The sequence below is a fragment of the Rhinoraja longicauda genome, chromosome 1 (genome assembly GCF_053455715.1).
Source record: "Rhinoraja longicauda isolate Sanriku21f chromosome 1, sRhiLon1.1, whole genome shotgun sequence".
Taxonomy (NCBI): Eukaryota; Metazoa; Chordata; class Chondrichthyes; order Rajiformes; family Arhynchobatidae; genus Rhinoraja; species Rhinoraja longicauda.
Genome location: NC_135953.1, coordinates 38,904,549 through 38,930,617, shown reverse-complemented (window position 1 = coordinate 38,930,617; position 26,069 = coordinate 38,904,549). Strand labels below are relative to the sequence as shown.

General features: G+C 40.4%; 1 protein-coding gene across 1 annotated transcript; it reads right to left on the bottom strand.

Moving 5' to 3' along the window:
- Positions 1 to 386: 386 nt before the first annotated feature.
- On the bottom strand, positions 387 to 23,112 carry tfpil (tissue factor pathway inhibitor-like). Its single transcript, XM_078409835.1, has 6 exons — positions 22,867 to 23,112; positions 10,523 to 10,726; positions 8,018 to 8,179; positions 6,311 to 6,370; positions 4,581 to 4,659; positions 387 to 2,849 (listed from the first exon to the last, which is right to left on the bottom strand). Exons 1-6 carry the CDS (start codon positions 22,937 to 22,939, stop codon positions 2,792 to 2,794), a joined length of 636 nt encoding a protein of 211 aa, XP_078265961.1. The 5' UTR covers positions 22,940 to 23,112; the 3' UTR covers positions 387 to 2,791.
- Positions 23,113 to 26,069: the final 2,957 nt, after the last annotated feature.

Below are 26,069 nucleotides of genomic sequence, written 5' to 3'. Positions count from 1 at the left end.
ACTGAAGGCATCCGATTATTTATATAGTAACTTGTAACTTTTGGTCACATTGCCACCCAGCAGATGTCCAGAAGAAAAGTTTGTGTTTGTTCAAAGAATATCTCAGGATATCCTTTCAGTTCGATGAAACGTTCAGTAGCGATACAGGGTTCTGCATGCCCACATGGGATTGAAATTTTGGCCAACTTTGGTTCACCATGATTTTCCATTCTGTGACCTAATCTGTGACTTACATCTTGTTGAACGTATGCAATAGTAAAAAACATAAACTAATAGAATTTATTTAACGTTTACAGATAATTAACGTTGAAAAAGATTACAAACATATGATTCCATTTAGAGTCATAGAGTGATACAGCTTGGAAACAGGCCATTTTGCCCTACTTGCCCACACCGACCACCATGTCCCAGCTACACTAGTCCCACCTTCCCGCGTTTGGCCCATATCCCTCCAAACCTGTCCTTTCCATGTACCTGTCTAACTGTTTCTTAAATGTTGGGATAGTCCCAGCCTCAACTACCTCCTCTGGCAGCTTGTTCCATACATCCACCACCCTTTGTGTAAATTTCTGAATAATCTGTAAAGAATTGTTTACATATTGTTCCAGATTATCATTAATTTTATTGGAATAATTAAATAGTCCTTGCCTCATATTGCCACTTTGATGATTTGAACCATGTTTGTAGTTATTTATAAGTTAGTATAATTTTGTATGGTGATCCTTGAATGGAGTCATATGTATTTATTACTAGTCTTTAACCTTCAATGCCAGGTGTGTTACTACAATTATAAATTTGATACACCAACAAAAAGAAAATAATATTGGGCAAAATCATCAAATACATTTGTCAAGCCAATATGGCAAAAGAAGATGGCATAAGATTTATGGTTTATGAAATAATAGACACTGCTGCATCAGATTTATTTTCAATTTTGATATTTCAAATACATAACATTGAACACAATATTCTTTGCATTAACAAACAAGATTCATGGTCCATGGTATGAAAACATAATAATTCCTTTAAAATTAACTAGGATGGTTAAATCATAGTTTAATTAATTGACTATTAGAATAACATGTAAAAACCCAATTTTCAAATGTACAACCACCCAGAATGAAAGAATTAATCATTAGGCTTTATATACAGAAATACCAACAATTCCAACCTCATCATAATCCTTGTAATAGAATTTTCTTACTTGTAGTTTATTGCGTGCATGGAGATTAAGTATATATTTTTTAATGTATTGGAAGATCTCTTAAAGCATAGTAAGTTTAGCAAGAAAGCAACATTATGAAAATTTGCAACAATATGAAAAGTGTAGGATAGTGTTAATGTGCGGGGATTGCTGGGCAGCGCGGACTCGGTGGGCCGAAGGGCCTGTTTCCGCGCTGTATCTCCAAATCTAAATCTAAAAAAATGCACATAACATCATTCTGAATGTAGACACAAAATGCTGGAGTAACTCAGCATTCCTTCTCTCCAGAGATGCTGTCTGACCCGCTGAGTTACTCCAGCATTTTGTGTCTACCTTCGATTTGAACCAGCATCTGCAGTTTTCTTTCCTAACATCATTCTGATGTTCATATGGACTGGTGCTGACTGTGAAATCCCTTTAAGGCCACAAGTTGTAGTGATTCTTGTGTATTATGGTACTTGATCACACCCAATCTTTTGGGATGATACAGTTTGAGGTCTTGAAAGGACGCAACTTGAAACATAACATGTATTCTTGGTTGACTTGCACAAAGTCTAAGAAAGATGACGTTAATATAATTCATGAGGTACTCCAGGAACTGTTGCAAACATAAGTGCAAAGGGACTTGAATGAGGGAGTGGATAACATTCAGTCAGGGAGGACTTCCCTGTATCCCCTCCTGTCAATTGGTGTTTGCCACTCATATTCTCAGAATAAATGCATGAACATTATATTTCAGTACAGTACTATCAGTGAATATTTGTAAATTGGGCCCATGCTCTTTTGCTTAATTGTTCAAAAGGACGTAATTCAGTGCTCCTGTCTGTTCACATAGTTTTAAAAAATGCAAGGAATGTAACAATAAAGAAGAAGCAATCACTTGTATTACATGGTGCTTAAGTCTAATGATATTCAATAATATGAACATTGCTTTGAGCAAGATATTGATGCAATTTCTTTTAAAGGCTCTTCCATTTTAGATTCAAATATATTGAAAAGGTGATACCATGTGGGTTATACTTACATGGCTATACCACAGTTTGACTTTACTCAGAGAGCTGATTTATGGTTAGTGCCCATGTATAGCACAAAACTAAAAATGTACTCTTGTTTATTTCAGTTACAAAAATTCATAATTTAGAATACTCTCATTTTGCTCTGTATTTTACCAAACATCCTCTGTGTGAGTTATTTTCAGATTGTAATTTCATTAATTTCACAGAAAAGTAATCAAAGCACAAATGGGGTCCAAGATCTCACTTTGTCAAAGTTCTGTCAAAAGATAGATATACACAAACATAATCAAGTTCCAATTTGCCCTTTTACAATGTATAATTAATTATTTATTACATTTGGTATGATTTACTGCTAATAATAAAACGCTTGAATTATGTTCTTTGCAGTTATGAAAAAAGTAGCACATGGAGAAATTTAGAGCATTTGGCACAAAACATTGTTTTTTGTCAAGCTTAAAAAAGTCAGTGTACAAAATCATTATCTAAAAAAGAAGAAATTCACGTAATCTTGCCAACCAATAATAATACGTCTTCAGGAAACAGTTATTTCTGCATGAACATGATGAGCTGTTTATTTCATCTCTACTTCTGTACTCTTTGATTTCTTTGATTGACTTTTGTGCTTCCTCCTAATGAAGAGAACGTATGTATTATGTAACATGTAAAAAAATATAGCAGTGATGATTATATTTCCAATGAACTGTTGTGACATTATTTATCATTTTAACCTATCAGGTTGAAATAACCTCTACACATTTTAGCATATAAATTAAAACGATTACATAACATTCATCTCAACACTATTTGAACCATCATTAAATGGTTTATTTAAAATGCATTATAATCCTTTCAATGGCCCAAAGAGAAACTAAACAAAAATATGTCAAGAACAGCCCCAGAAGTAAAACAGAGGAGATATCAAACCCCCTGTTGATATGGGAACACAACAGATCGCAAGGTAGAAGTCAGTCCGCTAAATTAAAATGGCATTGCTCTTGACTGTGGGTTGAGACCAGTGTAGAGTGTGTGGAGTGCTGTGCATTTGGATGGGTTGAAGTTAGAGTAGATGACGGGTAGGGAAGTTGAGGTGGTTGATGTCACAGTATAGGAGTAAAGAGGTTCTTCGGCAGTTGTATAGGTAAGACCACATCTGGAGTATTGTGTACAGTTTCTCCTAATTTGAAGAAGGACATCCTTGTAATTGAGGCAGTGCAGTGTAGGCTCACGAGATTGATCCCTGGGATGGCGGGACTGTCATACGAGGAAAGATTGAAAAGACTAGGCTTGTATTCACTGGAGTTTAGAAGGATGAGAGGGGATCTTATAGAGACATATAAAATTATAAAAGGAATGGACAAGCTAGATGCAGGAAAAATGTTCCCAACGTTGGGCGAGTCCAGAACCAAGGGCCACAGTCTTAGAATAAAGGGGAGGCCATTTAAAACTGAGGTGAGAAGGAACTTTTCACCCAGAGAATTGTGAATTTGTGGAATTCTCTGCCACAGAGGGCAGTGGAGGCCAAATCATTGGATGGCTTTAAGAGAGAGTTAGATAGAGCTCTAGGGGCGAGCGGAATCAAGGGATATGGGGAGAAGGCAGGCACGGGTTACTGATTGTGGATGTTCAGCCATGATCACAATGAATGGCGGTGCTGGCTCGAAGGGCCAAATTGCCTCCTCCTGCACCTATTTTCTATGTTTCCATGTTTCTATGTTAACAACTAATGGAAATGAAAAAGTCAAGAGGGGGTGAAAGGCGTGGCTGGTGTTCATGAGGATGGGAAGTGTTGAACTTGAATGGGTCATTGGTGGAGGGAGAGGGGGGAGGGGAGTGAGGGGTTCTTGCCTGGAACTCGAGGTGTAGGCACATGGGTACAATGATAAGGCATCTGCTGGTCTTGACAGAAATCAAATAATCCGCATCTTAATTTACACCTTGGACTCATTTCCAAATGTTTAAGGCTCTATTTGCTCTGCAGCTACAAATTAATTTTCTATCTGTGCAGAACGCTAATACCTACTTGCTTGACTGTAATTTGAAGTGCATGTTTAGAAAGCTGTGGACCTGCCTAGGTACATGCAAGTGAGGGGTTGTCTCCAAAAAAGTTATAACTTTCAAATTGATGTCCACAGATCCAGTTCAGTTTTCATTTCCCACTGGGCTTCATCCATGTCTTTTTATCTTATACACTTATTATTTAATTTATTTTTCCCAGAGGTAGATGAAATAATTAGTCATTTTGAAATGCCAGATGCCTCTCAATTATTGCTTTTTCTAGTATAATGAAACAATATGCATTTTAAAAAGCTCAAATGTTTAAACATCGTTAATATCGTTAGGTCTGAATCTGGTTGGCATACCTCCGAATCACAAATACAGCCACGAAGGCAATGACTGTAATGCCAAAAAGACATCCAAACACAATTGCAGCAGTATCACCTGGAAAGTGGAAGGACACAAGTTTAAGTAGAGTTATTTCCAGAAATTGCATAATCTGTGAAACAATAAGATTCAACACGCGTGTTCCCCTGTTCGACACAAAATGCTGGAGTAACTCAATGGGTCAGGCAGCAACTCTAGAGTAAAGGGATAAGTGATGTTTCAGAAAGAAATCTGAAGAAGAGTTCCACCCTGAAATGCCACTTATTCTTTTTCTCGAGAGATGCTTCCTGACCTGCTGTTACTCCTGCATTTTGTGCCTATCTTCAGTATAAACCAGCCATTTGCAATTCCTTCCGACACATGCTCTCCTGTTGTTTGTTGAGAGATATAATGATTATTGTATAGGAAGAATAGAGGCACATAAACTAAAATGGAGAATCAATTGCCCAATGTCCAACTGAGGGACTTGATGTATTTTGGAATTAGACTGAAACTGAAGTACTGCGGGTCTTTGCAGGTGGCATCAAAAGGTCCAATGACATAATTTTGAAGGAGAAAGAGAAATTCTGCTCAGAGTGGTGACAATGATTTATGGTCAACTACCCTCAATAAAAGTGGATGATCTATTTATCCTCACATTATATCATGCTGCGTATTGGGCCGATCAGAACTGCACGCTCTGCCACTGTGCTGCATTGTACTGCAGTAAACAAAACAAGGTGGAATATGAATAAATTGAATTGGGGTGCAAGAGAAGTTTCTGTCCAAGACATTTGAGTGAATCTATCAAGGGGTATGAGGAAAGCAGGTAAGTGAGCATGAGTTTCAGATCATCAATGTCCTAAGTGAATAGAACATAGAACAGTACAGAACAGGAATGGGACCTTCAGCCCACAATGCTTCTGCCAAACATGATGCCTAATTAAACTGACCTCATCTGCCGTACATGATCCATATCGCTCTATTCCCCGCGCTTCCATGTGCCTATCTAAAAGTCTCTTAAATGCCACCATCATATCTGCCTCCACCACCACCCCTGGCAATGCGTGCCAAACTCCAATACTCTCTGTGTAAATAAATTTGACCCACACATCTTCATTAAACTTGTTTACACTGAGAGTGTTGGAGGTTGGAATGCGTTGTTAGAGGTGGGCGGCGCAGTGGCGCAGATGATAGAGTGCTGCCTCGCAGTGCCAGAGATCCGGGTTTGATTCTGACCTGGGGTGCTGTCTGGGCACCTTCTCTATCACCTTCTCCCTGTGATCGCATGGGTTTTCTCCAGGGGCCCCGGTTTCCTCCCACATCCTAAGGACGTGCGAGTTTGTAGGTTATTTGGCCTCTGTAAAATTCCCCCTAATGTGCAGGGAGTTGATAAGAAAATGGGATAATAGAGAACTAATGTGATTTGTTATCCACAGGTAGCATGGACTCTGATTGAAAACTTTAAATGTGGAACATTTGACAGTTAGAGCCCTTTATTTGTAAGACACAAGGGGCCTGATTCCGTGCTGTATTTCGAAACTAAACTAATCTCTTTCACAATACTAAAGAGTAGGTGAGACCTCCGAAATGTTAATTATTTCTTAATTATGCCTTTTCTTCCTCTTTAGCCCTGAACAAAGTTTAAAGGAACAGTTATGTTTCTCCATGATCCCATGAGAATAATTTCAAAACTCAACATGAACATGTATTTTTCATTTAACAATACCTTCATCTCTCTGTTGAATCTCAACTTCTTCTTCCCCAGAACGCCGCCCATGCCCAGTAGCTAAGGGAAAAAAATAATAAATAAGTGAAAATGTTTCTTTTTCTCATTGCTGATAATGCTTTCTAATTTCCACTCTTACTACTGTTCCCCAATCTTGATTAGGCTGACTTTAACTGAGGAACATTTGAATATGTAGGAAAATAACTGCAGATGCTGGTCCAAATCGAAGGTAGACACAAAATGCTGGAGTAACTCAGCAGGTCAGGCAGCAACTCAGGAGAGAAGGAATTGGTGACGTTTCGGGTCAAGACCCTTCTTAAGACTGAACATTTGAAAGTTGAGGGCCCTTTATTTGCATGTGAAATCTTTATTTTCCATTTGAGTATCAATTTTTTTATACATGGCTCCACATACACACTTACAAATGCCTACACAGTGTATGTGGGTGCACAAACATGCACGCACGCACTCACGCACACACCTAGACCATTGCGGTTTGCGCAGGTGGCAGCATATTGCACAATAATAAGCCCTGGAAGGTTGTTCCTATTCTTTTGTCAAGAGTATAAATAGCTGCCAACAAATTACATTTTGTGGAAAAGTGCCTAAAAATTTGCAACTCACCCCTGACACTCTTTAGATTTTACAAACATTGTAGTACCGCAACAACCCCTTCATCCCACAAAGTCTGTGCAGAACATGATGCCAAATTATAATACTCCCTTCTACCTGCACATTAGCACATTAGCACTCCATTTCCATATTCCCTGCATATTATTAGATGTAACAGGGACTGAAATGCAAGAGAGATGTCTTAAGTATTTGGTTGAGAAGCTGTTTTTGTTCACTGTTGGGAACAGACCAGGTAGTGGCTGGAGATTCAGTGGATCAGCTATATTCAAAGATCTTGGACAAATATATAGATGGGTTAGTTAACACATAAGGTTAAGTGAATGAAAGAAAGACTGGCACATTGAGTATAATATGAGGAAATGGGAGGTTATCCCTTGGTTGGTGCAATAGAAAGTCAGGATATTGTATAAATGCAGGGAGACATCAGCGGTGTCCTCACACAAGAAACACAGAAAGCTGTCATAGGGTGCAGTACCTCACTGGGAAAATATCATGGCCTGGTACAACGATTCCAACGCACATGAACGCAAGAGCAGTGATTACACAAAGTGCCTTGCATCCAAATTCATTGATCATATTGGTGAAAAATATGCTTCCTATGTGGCATCACAGGTAGACAGGATGGCGAAGGCATCGTTCTCTATAGATCATGGAGGGTAGAGAGATCTAGCCCAGAAGCTGCAGTGATGATGGATTCAGAAACAGTATTTACTGACCTCTCGGGACATCAGTATATCTGCAAATTTAACCCTTATTCTCATCCACCAATAAAGGCCTTGCTGAAAATTATTTGCATGCAGTGTCAAAAGAAGCTTGTGGCTACAACTATTCCAAAGAACCACAATAATTATTTTACTTATTGCACATACATCAGAGGATTTATGTTGACCACTCACTACTAATATTCAAACAAAACATTTACAAGATATTTTATTTAAAATGTTGAAGTAATTATTTCTACACTGCAACATTTGAAAAGTGGAATACTTCAACGTTTAGTACATAAAACATCTGAATATAATTGTCAACATTAACAACGTTCGGAACTGCCAAAATCAAAATATGACTATTTACCACATAGACTCCGACAATTCTTCTTGCTTATGAATATATTTCCATTCCCATGACATCCACTGAAGAGAAATGTATCACAGTCTCCCATGGTCTCATCATAGTACCATCTCAGTATCATGGCACGGCAGTCTCCTCGTTCTTTAGGCAGTTTACATGCATTAGCTGTCGAAAAAAATCAAATGTTTCTTATCTTCTGGCTGGGAAAGAAACTTCAACTTTGTCCATTTTGGCTTTACTATTTTGGTTAAACTTTGGTGGTGGAAGCTATCCTCATTTGTTTTGCCATTACTGACAACTGTTTAATAGGTATATAGACCCGGTACCTTCCTCGTCATTTCCAGTTGCCCAGAACTACAAACTTTATTTTCAATAATATTAAATACATGGCTTATGTTTAATTTGCAAACTCTGCAAATTCAGAGTGTTGGAACAAATGGTGGGGTTTTTTTCAGATTGGAGACCTGTGACGAGTGATCTGCTATTAATTATATAATGATTTGAATGACAATGTAGGTGGCATGATTAGTAAGTTTGCAGGTAGGTTTGCAATATTGGTTGTATTGTGGACAGTGAAGAATATTGTCTCAGGTTATGGAAGGATTGAGATCAATTGGGAAAGTGAGCTAAGGAATTGCAGATGGAATTTAACTCAGACAAGTACAACATTATGCATTTTGGAAGTTAAGCCAGGGCAAGATATACACAGTGAATGGCTGTGTATAATGACAGGATATACACAGTGAACATTGAGGACCTATACATCAGGAGGTGCAGATCCAGAGCAAGCAAGATTATGAGGGACCCCTGCCACCCCAGCAACGGACTGTTCCAGCTGCTACGGTCAGGCAAACGCCTCCGCTGTCACGCTGTGAAAACGGAGAGGATGAGACGGAGTTTCTTCCCACAGGCCATCAGGACTGTTAACTATTATAACTCCAGGGACTAAATTTTGTCTTCTCTGTATTAACTTTAATTTATATGCTGTAACTGTAATTCTTTTTTTTGCACAATCCGCAGGCATTACCACTTTCATTTCACTGCACATCGTGTATGTGTATGTGACAAATAAACTTGACTTGACTTGACTTGAGTGCAGATGAACAAAGAGACCTTGGAGTATAACTACATAATTCCATGAAAGTGGCAAAACAGGTAGACAAGGTGTTGGATAGAACGTATGACATGCTTGCTTTCTTCAGCAGATATATTGAGCATAGATGTAAGAGTTGGGACATTGTGTTGCAGTTGTAAAAAGTATTGGCTGGGTCTCTTTTGGAGTATTTTATGAAGTTATTGTCACCACACTATGGGAAGTATGTGATTAAACTGGCGAGGGAACAGAAAAGATTCACTAGGATGTTGCTTTGATTGGAGAGTTTGAGTTATCAGGAGAGATTGGACAGGTCAGGTCAGTTTTTGCTGGAGCAAACAAGACTAGAGGTAACATGATAGAGATATATACAATTATGAGAGGCATAGATAGTGGAACTAGCCAGTGCAGGTTTCCCCTGGTAGGGGGTCTAAAGCTAGAGGAAAAGGTTTAAGGTGAGTGGGAGAAGGTTTAAAGGGGTCATGAGGAGTAACAATATCAGTCAAAGAGCTTGCATCAGGAATGAACTTCCAGAGGAAGTGATGGAGGTAGGAATAGAATGTTTAAGTGACATCTGGACAGAAATTTGGATGAGCAAGAATAGAGGAATATGGAATTAATGCAGGCAATGGAATGAGTATGGATAATCATGATAATCAACATAGACACAATATCCTGAATGGCCTATTTCTATGTTGTACAACTCTACAACTATTATTCTATGAATTTAGGTTTTATAGAAATAAATAATGTTCCAAATGCGACTGGTGATGTACCCACATCATCTTTTAATCATTTTATAAATTATTTTCAATTTCAATACTTCATAGAGGTATTCATTACATTTTTTAAATAACAGCCATCAGCCATCATTTCTTCCTCAAAGTTTTCAGTTATATGACGATGAAAGAATTGAATTTCCACGGAAGTTTTCCAATTACCCATTGTAACTTCTGAGAAACCTCCATGGAAATCAAATTCAATTCCAATAGTGTGGGTATTTTTTTAAGAAATAAGCTTTTTAAAAAAATAAAGCATTAACCCTGTTCAAATCTATTTAAAAAACAGAATTGAAGGTGAGGAAGTGCACTTTCTCATCTCTGACTTCATATACTTTAAAAAAAAAATTTGCTTCACCATTTCGATCCCTTTTACAGGGTGTCCGTCTGATAGCTCAGTTTGGTATTATCTTTTCCAGTGTGATTTGTAGACAAAAATATACTAATATACGTTTCAATTTAAAGTTACATTTATTTAAAGCTACATTTTTTTTTAAAAATTCCACCCATGTACCCCTCTTTTTGATTTTGTGTCTAATCAACTCAGAAAGCAGTCAGAAACTTCATTTGTTACCCTTTTACTTAAAAATAAATCTTTAATTCTAAAATAGACATCACTGTAAATGGCAAACTTACCATCTTCTGGAAATAGTTCACTATATTTGCCAGAACAGGTTTTCAAACAATGTGTCTCATTAGAAAATCTGTTTCTGTTTCCTCCTGCCCCATTATAGAAAAATGGTTGGCATTTGTCTTCATCTTTCGAATAGAACCATTCAAAATTCTTTAAATTAGGATCTGTTTCCCATCCAATATCCTTAGGTTCGTTGCAAATTTCACCTGTGATCGGAGAAACAAGAATGTTTTGTTCTTTAGTTAATAGTTGCATTCTGATCAATTTATTGACAGATACAGCATGGAAACAGGCCCCTTGGACCATCGAGTTTGCATCCACCAGTGATCAACCATTGACATTAGTTCCATGTTATCCCATTTCCACATCCACTTCCTATAGACTACAGAGAAAAAACCGGAGCACCCGGATGAAACCCATGCAATCACAGAGAAAATGTGTAAAATGCACAGAGGTGGCACCTGAGAACAGGATCAAACCTGCCAGCTGTACCACTGTTCCATCCATCATTAGATACATTTTGTCATTTCTCGGTCACAAGTTTACACCGTTTGAAAAAAGGGTCTTGCTCATATGCTGGTTGTGCCTTATCATGTTTAGTTTAGTTTAGTTTAGTTTAGAGAGACAGCATGGAATCAGACCCTTCGGCCCACCGAGTCCATGCCAACCTACAATCCCCATATACTAGCACTATCCTACACGCTTGGGACAATTTTGCAATTTTTGCCAAAGCCAATTAACCCACAAACCTGTATGTCTTTGGAGTGTGGGAGCACCCAGGGAAAACCCACATGGTCACAGGGAGAATGTACAAACTCTGTACAGACAGCAACCGTAGTCAGGATCAACGCCAGGTCTCTGGCGCTGTAAGGCGGCAACTCTACTGCTGTGTCACTGTACTTAAACAAAATTAACGACCTCATCTTTCTTCACCAAGCAGTTAATTCTGTCTCCAAACTCTTGCTCTCTTAACCTCACTTGCTCTGTCCTACCCTCTTGTTTCTTGGAAAGCATTGTTGTTCTCTGGATCACACACATCTCTCTGGGAACTCCAAAGTTAAAGCACACAAATCACGTTGTACCTCTGCTGCATTAAAGCTATTTAAATCAAAATCTTAAAGGTCATTTTCTGGTGCATAATCCAATCTATCCATCCTTATTCACCATACAGTCTTCAGAGTGATTGATCAGACCATCTTTACCAATGCGTGTTTTTTCTCTAGGTCACTTTTATCTAATCAGTCATGTCCCTTACTGTCACAATAAAAGTTGCACAAGTTGGTGTTACTTTTGCATTATTGCAGTAGCTACATTGTGCTTCATTGGCTTCACGAACATTTAAACTACACCGAGAGAGTGAAAAACAGTACATAAAGGCAAATTCTTTTTATCACTTCTGGTAAAGGGACAAAGAACAAATAAAGCCACAATTACATCTTGTAAATTTCAAGAGTGAAGAATGAAAAGTCCCTTTTTTAACTGCTCATGCTTTTCCACCGTTGATAGACACAAAAATGTTGAAAAGGTTTGTTGTAATTCAATGTTGTCATATAAGTTCATTTCTATCAATTTAGCACTTCCTCTGCAAATATTCATACGATGGAATAAAATATTGGGAAACTGGGCTCAGAGTCATCGACGGTGATCTTAAAATACACTCAGAAGGTAATACGACCACTCAACAATTCCTATGTTTGAAGTCAATTCTGAATGCTGTAGACGTAAATATTTACTTAATTATTATTTGGTTCATTTTACTTCATATTTTTGTGGTGGGGAAAAGTTTTGTCGTGAACAACTTCATCAAGGACTGAGTTCCCAGTGTGTTATTTGGCCATCTGGAAGATCTGTTTTGAAAATTCATTATCTCCTGTTTGAATTTGATTCAACAGGTCACAAATATCTTGCTTTTCTGCATGCCTGAACATTTACAGAACAGAAAACAAATAGTTCCCTAGCACCATACAAGGACAATGTCCCAAGCATCTTCAGCTGTCTTCTCATTTAAGTGCATTGGAAAGAATCACTGATGATCTTATTGAATAGGGTGCATGCACAAGGGGTTAAATAGACAACTCTTGCTTCTCATAGTCTTGTTATAACATTCCCTTTATCAGAGGTAGATGTTGGGATGTTTGCTGATGGTTGACCAGGGTTTTCTCAGCTCCATGTTCCCATGCTTCAAAACCTGAGCAACATTCAGATCTGGACAGATGTCCACATAACTGCCAGTAAATATTCATCTTCACTAAGAGATAGGTTAACCACAACCTCTAGATATGCAACAAAATTTTCATTGTCAATTCCTTCGGCAATAACGTTATTGGAGTCACTTTTGACCAAAACTTTCACTGGAAAGTTGACCCATCACATAAATAATATGGGAACAAAAGCATATAAGAATATAGATATTCTATGGTATAATGCCCCACCTTCTAATTTTCCACATTAAATTTCACATGAAATGATCTCCACTTGCCTGAATCTGTGTAGCTCCAAAAGTGTTCAAGATGTCCCATGCCTCCCAGAGCAAAGTAATTTCCTTGATCGGCAAACTATCCATCATTATGAACAATAATTTGGTCCACAATGAATCTACTGTGCCTGCAAGTTGTCACCTCCAATCCATCATGAGACAAATAGATAGGGTGAATGCACAACATCTTTTACCCAGAGTAGGGGAATCAAGAACCAGAGAACTTAGGTTTAAGGTAAGAGGGGAAAGATTTGATAGGAACTGGAGGAGCAACTTTTTCACACAGAGGGAGGTGGGTATATGGAATGAACTGTCAGTGGAGGTAGTCGAGGCCGGTATTATAACAGCATTTAAAAGGCTTTTGCACAGTACATGAATAGGAAAGGTTTATGAGCAGGTCAGGCAGCATCTCGAGAGAAAAAGAATAGGTGATCTTTTGGGTTGGAATACAATTAATGGCATTAAGAACTTTAAGAGCATTAATTTACACAGGGATCTTGGGGTTGAAGTCCATAACTCCCTGAAAATGTCAACACAAATAGATAGAGTGGTAAAGAGGGCATATATGGTCAGGATATTATAGAACATGGAGTCAGGAAGACAAAATGTGAACTTTGCATTTGAGTATTATGTGCAGTTCTGGTCGCCACACTACAGGAAGGATGTGGAGGATTTGGAAAGGGTGCAGAGGAACCTTACAACAATGATGCCTGGATTAGGGAATATCAGCTACAGGGGGAGGTTGGACAGAATTGGGTTGTCTTCTCCAAAGCGCCAGAGTTTGCGGGGAGACCAGCTAGAAGTATATAAAATTATGAGAAGCGGTGATAGCGTAGACAGTCAGAATCTATTTCCCAGGATGGAAAAATCATATTCTAGAGGGCATAGTTTTATTGTGAGTGGGGCAGAGGTTAAAGGAGGGTGGTGAGGGTAGTGCGATCCTGGAACGCATTGCCACGGCAGTGGATGAGGCAGATAAGAATGTGGGATCATGAAGTCTCTGGAGAGGCTGATGCTCACTCACATGTGACCCCTAGTTAAACCCTACCTGGACCTCCTGCAGTTCGCTTACCAAGCAAAGATGGGGGTTGAGGACGCCATCATCCACCTGCTCCATCGTTCCTACGCAAACCTGGATAAGCTGGGAAGCATCGTGAGAGTCATGCTTTGACTTCTCTAATGCTTTTAACAATGATCCGGCCTGCAATTGCTAGGGAACAACTGACGAGGATACGGGTGGATGCTCTATTGGTGTCCTGGATCACCAACTACCTGGCTGGACGACCACAGTATGTCAGGCTACAGAACTGTGTCTTGGACATGGTGGTGAGCAACACTTAGGCCCCACAGGGGATGGTCCGCTCTCCTTCCTGTTTGTCATCTACACCTCGGACTTCAGATATAACTCCACCTCCTGCTACCTGCAGAGGTTTTCCGATGATTCTGCAATTGTGGGCTGCATCAGTGAGGGGAAGGAATCTGAATACAGAGGTGTGTAGACCAAACGCAAGCTCGGCGATCGTTTCGCTCAACACCTTCGCTCAGTCCGCCTTAACCAACCTGATCTCCCGGGCACTTCAACTCCCCCTCCCACTCCCAGTCTGACCTTTCTGTCATGGGCCTCCTCCAGTGCCATAATGAGGCCCACCGGAAATTGGAGGAACAGCACCTCATATTTCGCTTGGGCAGCTTACAGCCCAGCGGTATGAACATTGAATTCTCCAACTTTAGATAGTTCCTCTGTCCCTCTCTTCCCCTCCCCCTTCCCAGTTCTACCACCTATATTCTTTCTTCGTCCCACCCCCCTGACATCAGTCTGAAGAAGAGTCTCGACCCGAAACGTCACCCATTCCCTCTCTCCTAGATGCTGCCTGACCTGCTGAGTTACTCCAGCAATTTGTGATACCTTTGAATACAGAGGTGTAGTCAATGGCTTTGTTGAGTGGTGTGGGCTGAATGACCTGCAGCTCAACACCGACAAGACTAAGGAGTTGGTGGTGGACTTTAGGAGGAGAGGAACACCCCTGTCCTCTTGTCTCCATCAATTTTGTGGATGTGCAGTTTACCATGGAGTACAAATATCTGGGAGTGTACCTGGAGCGTAAACTGGACTGGTCCAGGAACGCTGAGGCCCTGTACAAGAAGGGACAGAGCCACCTGTACTTTTTGAGAAGGCTCCGCTCCTTCAATGTCTGCAGTGAGATGCTGCAGATGTTCTACCAATCGGTGGTAGCCAGTGCCATCTTCTTCGCTGCTGTGTGCTGGGGCAGCAGGGCGAAGGCTGCGGACACCAGTAGGATCAACAAACTCACCAGGAAGGCTGGCTCCATCCTGGGGGCAGAGTTGGATTCATGAGAGGGGAGGATGCTTGGAGGGGAGGATGCTCCTCAAACTGTGGAGCATCCCGGACAATACAGCTCACCCCCTCCATGTCACACTGATCAACCTGAGGAGTACCTTCAGCAACAGACTGGTTCCGTCAAGATGCAGTACAGAGCACCACAGGAAATCCTTCTTCGTGTGGCTATGAAACTTTACAACTCCTCTCCCTTCTGTCGTGGGGTAGACTGAGACTGGGACTGACCTCCCCCTCCCTCCACCTCCTCAATCTTTGCACATCCCCAAAGCCTTACCACTTGTCACTTTATTTTCATGTTTCATGTATTTTGCATTTTCTATGACTGTTGGCAAATTAATTTCCCTCCTGGGATAAATAAAGTTCTATCGTATCGTATCGATCGTATTTAAGAGACGTTTGGATAGGTGTATGGATATGCAGGGAATAGAGGGATATGGATTATGTGCAGGCAGATAAGATTTGGCCTTGACATCATGTTTGGTATAGACATTAAGAGCTGCGCTGTACTGTTCTATGGCATAGCAACATTACACATTTGATTTTTTGTGTGTGCATTATTAGATAATCTAAGTTGGGATGTCAATTACTATAATTGTAGAGGGCCTTAATGTGAATATACTTGAGTTTTATGTACAGTTTTAATGTGTTTTTGTTATAGTTCGAATCCAGCAAAGAGTTTTTAGACTGGATCCAGGATTGGGAGATTTGCCTTATGAAGAAAGATTATGGAAATAAGGCTAGTATTCTCCCGCGCTCAAACAATGAGAGGAAATCTATTGAAGTTTACAACATTTCTACAAGGTTCAACTGGTTGGATGCGGGGAGAATATTTCCCCAAGGAATCTAGAATCAGTATCACAGTCTCACTTTAAGGAATAGGCTATTTTAGACTAAGAGGAATTCTCTGTCCACAGAGCTTTGAAGACTCAGTCGTGATGGAGGTCAATAGATTCCCGACATAGAATCAAGGGAAGTGGGGATAAATGAGGGGAAATGGCAATGAGGTGGAAAGGTGGAAGCTTGATGAATTATGAGAGGTTCAGAGGCAAAATGGCCAATGTCTGCTCCTATTTTTCTGTCTTGTTTCCTGTTTCAAATTTCAATAGTCTTAGTCATTCCAGCAACTTTGATCTACCGTATCCTGTTCAAAGTTCGAACATGTCAATACCATTTAAGGATAAAGATGAGCTTGATAGCAGAGGCTACGTCCCCCACCTGCAAACCAACATTTTCCATGTGCTTCAGGTGAATATTGCACTTGTTTTCATTAAACTGATTCATAGAAACTTAGAAACATAGAAAATAGGTGCAGGAGTAGGCCATTCGGCCCTGTGAGCCAGCACCACCATTCAATATGATCATGGCTGATCATCCAAAATCAGTACCCCGTTCCGGCTTTCTCCCCATATCCCTTGATTCCTTTAGCCTTGAGCTATATGGGTGTCTCCATAAATACAGCACTCAGTAGTGAAACTGAAGGTCTCCAAACTTATTTTCCTGTTATTTTCCTGTTTTTATGTAATATTCCCATTGTTTCATATTGTAGTGGGTGAGTCTTCAGTCTCCCACTGAAGCGAACGGTAGTGGTTTTCGAGTTAATTAAACAATCCTTGCGGAATTCACCTGGCTCCTTGAATGGTGGTGCTGGCTCGAAGGGCCGGATGGCCTACTCCTGCACCTATTGTCTATTGTCTATTGTTCTCGCCTTATTGTAGGTTTGTACACTCACCCGCTACAATATCCTGTATTTTAAGTAGTATAGATCATGGTGTATAGCCAAAATAATGAGATGAAGCAAAAATAAATGAATCTGTTTTCACAAAGAAAAATATCAGATATGCGTCCCTGTGTTTTCTTGCCTTTTTTTGTGCCATTTTTCAAGCAGGATTTCATCAAATCCTCAGGCTAATTTATACCAGAAAGATTACATTAATTTTGCAATTAATTAACGCTATATAAGCCAAATTCTGATTATGCTTATGATTTTCATCATTTATCACCCGATAAAATGGTTTTCTAATGCCCCATGTTTTTGCACCAAAACGTGAGTGGCAGTGCCACTTTGGCCACGTGTGAAATGTGTGAATTAAAAGCAGAGTAACCGTTTTTATATTTATTGTTTTTCTTATTATTTATATTTTGTGTTTAAGCTTCCCATTGAAATACTTAATAATGAATAGAACTTAAAATCATGGAATAAAAATCTAGTTTGCTCACCTATTTTATGGATGTCTTATTCTGTAGCAAAGATACTAGAGGAACAAGATGGACCACTCCGTTGAAATCGCCTATACTGAAGTGTAGTACGCAAAGGAGCGGAACGTCCGCATTTTAGTAGGCAAAACCCACCGTTCGTTATGCCTCTCGCACTGTAATCAGTGTTTTGGGGGAACAGCATGTCGGATGATACCATTAAAATGCAGAATATATCTCATCTATCAATTCACAGATTTTTGTTATTTTTCTTTTTAAATGTTTCTGCAAGCTTCTGCCAACTAAAATGGCGCCATGACGTACTACAGTTTTTAGGGTCGAGTGGTCTATCTTGTTCCTCTAGTATCTTTGTTCTGTAGTCCCGTTTTTTTAACTCTCATCGCGATTTAAATTTTTTTTAACAACGCAATTGTAATGACCCTGACCTGAACTACAGGCCTCGTGGTGAGGTTCGTGCCGACATTTTGTAAGGGAGCTTAGAAATCAGTATAAGACACAGTGTCCCATATGTCTTATAAAAAAAAAAATTCTCAATTCTTTTTTCAATTTTGACGGTATTAAATTTTGGTCACATTTTGGTCGATTTTGATCACAAATTAGCTCAAAAGGATCATAGGTAGGCATTTTTTAAAATGCTATGGTATTTCATTATGATTTAATAACTTTCAAATTTGGCCACCCATGTCACAGGTTGGCACCCTTATTTACGGAAACACCCATACCTAACTCTTGAATATATCCAGTGAATTGGCCTCCACTGCCTTCTGCAGCAGACAATCCCACAGATTAAATGGAAAATGTTGTGATGTTTATTATTTGTATATTTTCTACATATATTTTTGGTAAATTCTGAACATCCTCAGCTGCGGGACATTATCACTTATACATGGATTTATTTTTTGTTTTAATTTTGTGCTCCTAGTGTTATTGCCCCAGTACACTGTGTTACCTAGTGTTAGCCGGGGCATCGAATATAAAAGTAGGGGGGTAATGATGGAATTGTACGGAACACTGGTGAGGCCACAGCTGGAGTATTGTGTACAGTTCTGGTCACCACATTATAGAAAGGATGTGATAGCTTTGGAGAGGGTGCAGAGGAGATTCACCAGGATGCTGCCAGGGATGAAGGGCCTCGGCTATGAGGAGAGACTGAGCAGACTGGGGTTGTTTTCCCTGGAGCAGAGAAGGCTGAGAGGGGACATGATCGAGGTGTACAAGATCATGAGGGGCATAGATAAGATAGATGGCGGGGAACTTCTTCCACTGGTGGAAGGTTCAACAACGAGGGGACATAGATACAGGGTGAGGAGAGGGAGGTTTCGGGGGGATGTGAGAAAGAACTTTTTCACCCAGAGGGTGGTTGGAGTCTGGAACTCACTGCCTGGGGTGGTGGTGGAGGCGGGAACACTCACAACGTTTAAGAGGCATTTGGATGGTCACTTGAAATGCTACAACATTCAGGGCTACGGTCCAAATGCGGGAAAATGGGATTAAAATTAGACTGTGTTTGGTAACGGGCGGCGCGGACACGATGGGCCGAAGGGCCTCTTTCTGTGCTGTAGGACTCTATGACTCTATGACTCTACACCGTGCGACCATTTATTATTATATCAATTTATTATATTTATTGTTATTTCATTTTATTATGTTATTTTATTCTGCCACGTTTCTGTTCTGTGAAGACTACAAGTAAAGGTCCAATTTGTCTGCAATAAACTCATATGAGCAATATTGAGTGACGTTGTCATTACTGAATATAGATTACACAACCCTCCTTTATTTAACAACCTCACTCAAAGAGGCCATATAGGGAATGCATCATTTTCCTCCAGGCTACATATCAATAGACAATAGACAATAGGTGCAGGAGGAGGCCATTCGGCCCTACGAGCCAGCACCGCCATTCGATGTGATCATAGCTGATCATTCTCAATCAAGTCAAGTCAAGTCAAATTTATTTGTCACATACACATACACGATGTGCAGTGAAATGAAAGTGAAATGAACAGTACCCCGTTCCTGCCTTCTCCCCATACCCCCTGACTCCACTATCCTTAAGAGCTCTATCCAGCTCTCTCTTGAATGCATTCAGAGAATTGGCCTCCACTGCCTTCTGAGGCAGAGAATTCCACAGATTCACAACTCTCTGACTGAAAAAGTTTTTCCTCATCTCAGTTCTAAATAGCCTACCCCTTATTCTTAAACTGTGGCCCCTTGTTCTGGACTCTCCCAACATTGGGAACATGTTTCCTGCCTCTAACGTGTCCAACCCCTTAATAATCTTAATCTTTCCATATCTTCAGTTGAGTTTACTGGAAGCCCGTTTGTTACTGTTTAATCACATTTCACATAAGGAATAGGACTTCAGTTTAGTTTAGTTTCGAGAAACAGCGTGGAAACAGGCCCTTCGGTCCACCGAGTCCGAGTGATCCATGTACACTAGCACTATCCTACACACTAGGGAACAGTTATAATTTTACCGAAGCCAATTAACCTACAAACCTGCATGTCTTTGGAGTGTGGGAGGAAACCGGAGCACCCGTAGAAAATCCACACAGGTCAAACTGCGTACAGACAACACCCATGGTCAAGAACCCGGGACTCTGGCGCTTGAAGGCACAAACTTTACCGCTGCTCTACCATGCCGATTGAGATAGTATAAAACAGGAGAGGGCAAATCAGGAACCCGTTTTATACCTCTCGCAGTTATCATTTCCATGAAAACAAAATGCGCCTCAAGGGCTCCTCAAAGTCAAAGTTGGTTCTGAAGTTTTGACCAGTGGAGCACCTGAGGGATAATTTGCAGAATAGTTCAGGCAGAATAGCCTCATGGCCAGGTCAAGTCTAGTGCACTTGGTTTCCATGTTACCTCCCAATCAAATGTTGAATAGGCCTGAATCCATTTATTTCTGAGATTACTCATGATCTGGCATGTTCACACAGGTACAAACATGATTTTTGTCATAGTTTATTCAATATCATGACTTTGAAATAATGAACTCAGTTTGTTGCATCCTCACTCCCACCACAGAATTTTGCCCTAATTAACCCTTTAAAAATGTGGCCCGTCTCACACCAAGTTCAGATTGAGGCCTTTGTCCTTTTTTGTGCAAATTCGGAAAGACGATAATTGAGCTTTGGACAAAATTGCCTTTATGCAGAGCATGGTTTGGATATTGAAACTTTTCAACAGTCATGTATTTTCATAATAAATAAAAATGCAATTAGATCAAGTGTTCGCTTTATAAAAGGTGTTGTTTTACGAGAAAGTTCAGCATGGTTTCTTTCTCAGGTACTTTGTCTTTTTTTTGTAAAACGATTATGTGTCAGTGTACTTGCAAACTTCATCCTCTCTGTGGCAGTATTTAACTTTCTTTCATACAGTGCTCCTGATTCTAGTCAGCCGGTGTGCTCTTTTTAAGATTAGTAATTTTATAATACATTTGTTGAAAAGAAAGTTGAAATAAAGATATTGGATCTCTAGATTTTTATTTCTTTGTTATGTAACGTTTCAATCAACAATTCCCACAGAAAAATATGAAATATGAGTAGAAGTGAGCCACAAATCCCTCAGCCATTAAAAACCATCTGGGATTGGATCATATTATCGAACTGGGAATATCTAGGTAATGACAAAAAGCTGTTCACTTTCTCTTTTCCTTTTCTTATTTGATATTCCTACCTTCATGCCCAAAGCACACGCCAATCAACTTAGCTCAGGTTTCTCTTGCTGTGTTACTCTGACACAGGATGGAAAAGAAATAGAATAGATTGAGATAATTCAGTAAATGTACCCTTGCCTTCTCGTTGAGTAGTGCCTGCCCTACACAAACCTACCTCTCCTTTCATCATTACATACCCCCTCCCAATCTCCAGCCCATCCTCATCCCTTGGTAACAATAAAGTTTCAAAAAACTAAATTGTGCGAGGCTATAATTGAGAAGATATTGCCAATCAATTAAAAATTCTGCCTATGTTCCCTCACTGCCACTTTCTTTCTTAGCCCCCTCCTTGCGCTCTCACGCCTTGGCAACTGTGCAGTTTAAAAGAATGAATTGTGAAAGACTATTGAAGTTCCAAGACAATGCTTAGCCACAGGAAACAATGAAGACAAAAGCTATTGATTCGTTTAAGAAAAAGTTGAATAAATATTTGACACATAAGAGGACAAATAGCCACGGCAGATGGAAGAGCATGATCCTGGGAGTGTACAGTGATCTAGCAAGGAGCCGACACTGAAATAATTAGCCGAAAGCTTCCAAGGGAAATGAAGGAGGAGTATCTGCATATTCCTTGTTCCAAGTAATTTAATCAGCTTAAAGCTGTGTTTCACTGAGACCAAGCAAGTTTAAATGAAACATAATTGTTGTGTTTAAACGAAAATACTTATTTATAATTTTTATACTTCAGTTAAATGTAAAGCTCCAAATGCTTGAGAAAATCAAGTCCAATTCATTCTTTAATACTGCAGTTAATTACCTCTGTTCCAACGTCAGAAAGTACTTTGTTGATCATTAACAGATATCTCTGAATTGGTTGAATAGTGAAGAGAAAATGACTTGCCATTTATTTAGTGGTTTAACGTGTATTTCGCCTTAATTTTAAAGATAGCATTAATACCATTTATAATGGGGAGAATTGATGCATTTATGTAGTGCCTTTGACAACCTCAGTCTGTCCCAAAAACTTTTACATCCAAGGAAATGGTTTTAAGTCACTTTGTAAGGTAATAAAGGCAGGAGCCATTTTGAAGATTAGATCCTCAATAACCAAAGAATTGGAAACTAGGTAATATTTGTAAGTCATGTTTCTACTTACCAAATAATTTATAAGGAGATCTTTTTGTTACAAACATAAACAATATAAAATGCCACAAATAACCAGAAGAGTCAAGCCCCTCAGACCTCCTCATATAAAAATCTAAACTGCTATAGTGGGTTTCATGTGGATGGCTCGTATGCATCTGCTTAATTTCATTGAGGTACAGACATGATTTGCTCACATTGACACATTCTTTGCTTTCCAACAGAAATTCACAATGGTTAACACTTTGAAATTCTGAAGAGCTTTTAATGATTGTCAGAATTTTATTAAGATATGATTCCATGGACCTGAGTTATAATTGTACAACCTGGCAAATCATCCATTAAAAATAATGTTTTGTGCTTAAAGTGATATTTTACAACACTGTAATTTTTTTTTACTGTAAAAATGTAAGTGTATTATAGTATTATCAAATTATATATAAGAACTGTTATTGTATGCAATTCTATACAAAAAAGAACACTTTGACTTACTGTTTTCCTGAGCTGTAACATTCAAATTCAAAGCAGCAATGCAGACTCCCAAGTACAAAATTATCCTCTTCATCTCTGTCCTTTGAAAATACAGTTGAAATATAAATTTACAAGAAATTGTGCAGTAGTTGAGCGCAGAATGGATTAACACTTCCACGAACACTTGAATACAATTTGAAAACTGCCGTTGGCCTATCGATTTTATAACATATTTTACGATTTAATGGCAGTTTCAACAAAACCAACACTTTGGACCCTCCAGCAATAAAATGGTGTATGACGACACTTACAGATAGTAACCAAGCAACTATTGATCTGGGCAGTTCAGTGTAACTGACAAATTAAACTATTACCTCTATTATATACTGCACCTTTGTGACCAGAAGTCTCAATATCGACTGAAAGTAGACTAAAACGGTTGTGGTGAAGCCCCTGTACTAATCTGGTTTCCTAGTCATGGCCAAAAATCATCAATGCAGAAACATTAGTTTTGTCATCATCGTACCTGAACTCAATCATGTGGGATGGTATCGGTTCATTGTCTCGATGCATCACCACATGACTAACAGAAATAAGGATAGTTTCTGTTAGTATTGTCGCATTTCTCATAATTATTTTATTGGCTTCAAATGATCAAACCAGATTTGCAGATTAGGAAGGTCTCCCAGAATGTCTTGCTTTATCCATTTAGAATAACACATTACTCCACCCATTGATACATATAATTAGGGTTACAGGTAAGCCATTGGGTCCCATGAACCTGCTCCGCCATTTAATAAAATCATGGCTGACCCAGTTGTAACCTTAGCTTAAATGTTTCGCCCCTGTTTCTCAAGGATCAAGGTGAGATCCGAGTAAAGCATTTATAATATAGACCTTTTAGTCTTAGTTAACTAACATTGAATTCTCCAATTTCAGGTAACTACAACCCCTCCCCACTTCTTCTCCCGCTTTAATCCCCACCCCCCCCTCCCCACCTGTGCCCCACCTGGACGTACATATTTCCCGGTTTCTACCCTCCCCCTCCCTCCAGCTTCACAATTCGCCTGACTGCTGAGACCTCTATCGTTCATGATGTACATAAATGACTTGGACATGAATGTAGATGAGTTGGTTTAGTAAGATTGCAGATAACACTAAGATTATTGGAGTTGCTGGCAGTGACAAAGGCGTTCAAAGTACACAGGGGATATAGACCGACTAAAGAAATAAGGGCACAGAAATGGCAGATTTTCTTTAGATTCATTTAGAGATACAGTGTGGAAACAGGGCCTTCGGCCCACTGAGTCAATGCCAACAATCGATCGCCCGTTCACTAGTTCTGTCCTATACACCAGGGACAATTTACAGGGGAGAATCAACCTACAAACCTGCATGTCTTTGGAATGTGGGAGGAGACTGGAGCACCTAGAGAAAACCCACACAATCACAGGGAGAACGTGCAAACTCTGAACAGACAGCACCCATAGTCAAGATCAAACCCAGGTCTCTGGTGCTGTAAACCAGCAACTCTACCGCTGTGCCATTGTGTTGCCCTTGATAATTTGAGCCAAGCAATATTTTTCATTTATCATCTGGGTCTGAAGGCTATTTAAGCTCTGCTTTACTAACACTGAATTAAGCACTCTTCTGCAACAATACATGAACCAATGATAATGCATGGTAACTGATAGACAGAAGATAAAATTGCAGTGAGTTGTTGTGTGATATTGAGCCCCACTGTACTTTGGATAGCACAGATCTGGTTGAAAAACAATTCTATTAATAACTGCTGTTAATAAAAAGGCTGAAGCAGTATCGGTATGCCACTTTTCTTCCTCTAATTCTAAGGATGTTGTGGCCACTCTGCTCACCACGCAATCAGCAGTAGCAGCAGCAGCAGCAGCAGCAGCAGCAGCAGCAGCAGCAGCAGCAGCAGCAGCAGCAGCAGCAGCAGCAGCAGCAGCAGCAGCAGCAGCAGCAGCAGCAGCAGCAGCAGCAGCAGCAGCAGCAGCAGCAGCAGCAGCAGCAGCAGCAGCAGCAGCAGCAGCAGCAGCAGCAGCATCAGCAATCAGCAGTAGCAGCAGCAGCGGCAATCAGCAGTAGCAGCAGCAGCAAGCAGCAGCAGCAGCAGTAGCAAGCAGCACCAAGCTGTGTTGCTTGGGAAGTAGTGTGTGGGGATAGTAAGGAGTAAGACCTGTGTGATCTCCCGGACTAGTTTCGATCGCCTAGCTTGGGGTTGGAGAGGAATTTCCCGGATTTTTTCCCAAATTGGCCTGGGTTTTTTATCCGGTTTTTCGCCTCTCCCAGGAGATCACTCAGTTCTTTTGGGTGGGCGGTTGGAGCGGTTGGAGTAGCGGCCGGGCGGTAGGTTTAGTAACCGAGCGCGGGGCTTTGTTTGGAGAGTATGACTGCCAGGGCAGTTTTTTGTTCTGGGTGTCAGATGTGGGGAATCTGGGAGTCTGATAGTCTTCCAGACATCCACATCTGGGCCAGGTGTGACGAGATGGGGCTCCTAAGGGACCGTATTAGGGACCTGGAGCGGCAGATTGATGACCTCCGTCTGATCAGGGAGAGTGAGGAGGTTATAGATAGGAGTTACAGGGAGGTGGTCACTCCTAGACCACGGGAGGTAGACAAGTGGGTCACTGTTAGGGGGGGCAAGGAACAGAGGCAGGGACTAGGGAGTACCCCGGTGGCTGTACCCCTTGGAAATAAGTACTCCTGTTTAAGTACTGTTGGGGGATGACAGCCTACCTGGGGGCAACGACGGTGCCCGGGCCTCTGGCAAGGAGTCCGGCCCTGTTGCTCAGAAGGGTAGGGAAAGGAAGAGGAGAGCAGTAGTAATAGGGGACTCTATAGTGAGGGGGTCAGATAGGCGTTTCTGTGGACGCAGTCGGGAGACCCGGATGGTGGTTTGCCTCCCTGGTGCCGGTGTCCGGGATGTGTCTGAGCGTGTCCAGGATATCCTGAAAGGGGAGGGAGAGGAGCCAGAGGTCGTGGTACATATAGGTACCAACAATATAGGTAGGATAAGGGAAGAGGTCCTGAAAGGAGAATTCAGGGGGCTAGGAAGAGAGTTAAAAAAAAGGACTTCCAAAGTAATAATCTCAGGCTTACTGCCTGTGCCACGCGATAGTGAGAATAGGAATGGAGTGAGGTGGAGGATAAATACGTGGCTGAGGAACTGGTGCAGGGAGCAGGGTTTCAAGTTTCTGGATCAT

Coding starts and splice junctions, on each gene's coding strand:
- tfpil (XM_078409835.1), bottom strand. CDS start 22,939: ATGAAGAGGATAATTTTGTACTTGGGAGTCTGCATTGCTGCTTTGAAT. Junction 8,180..10,522: donor TGAACTATTTCCAGAAGATG/GTAAGTTTGCCA, acceptor TTTTTTCGACAG/CTAATGCATGTAAACTGCCT. Junction 6,371..8,017: donor GAATTGTCGGAGTCTATGTG/GTAAATAGTCAT, acceptor TTTTTCCCTTAG/CTACTGGGCATGGGCGGCGT.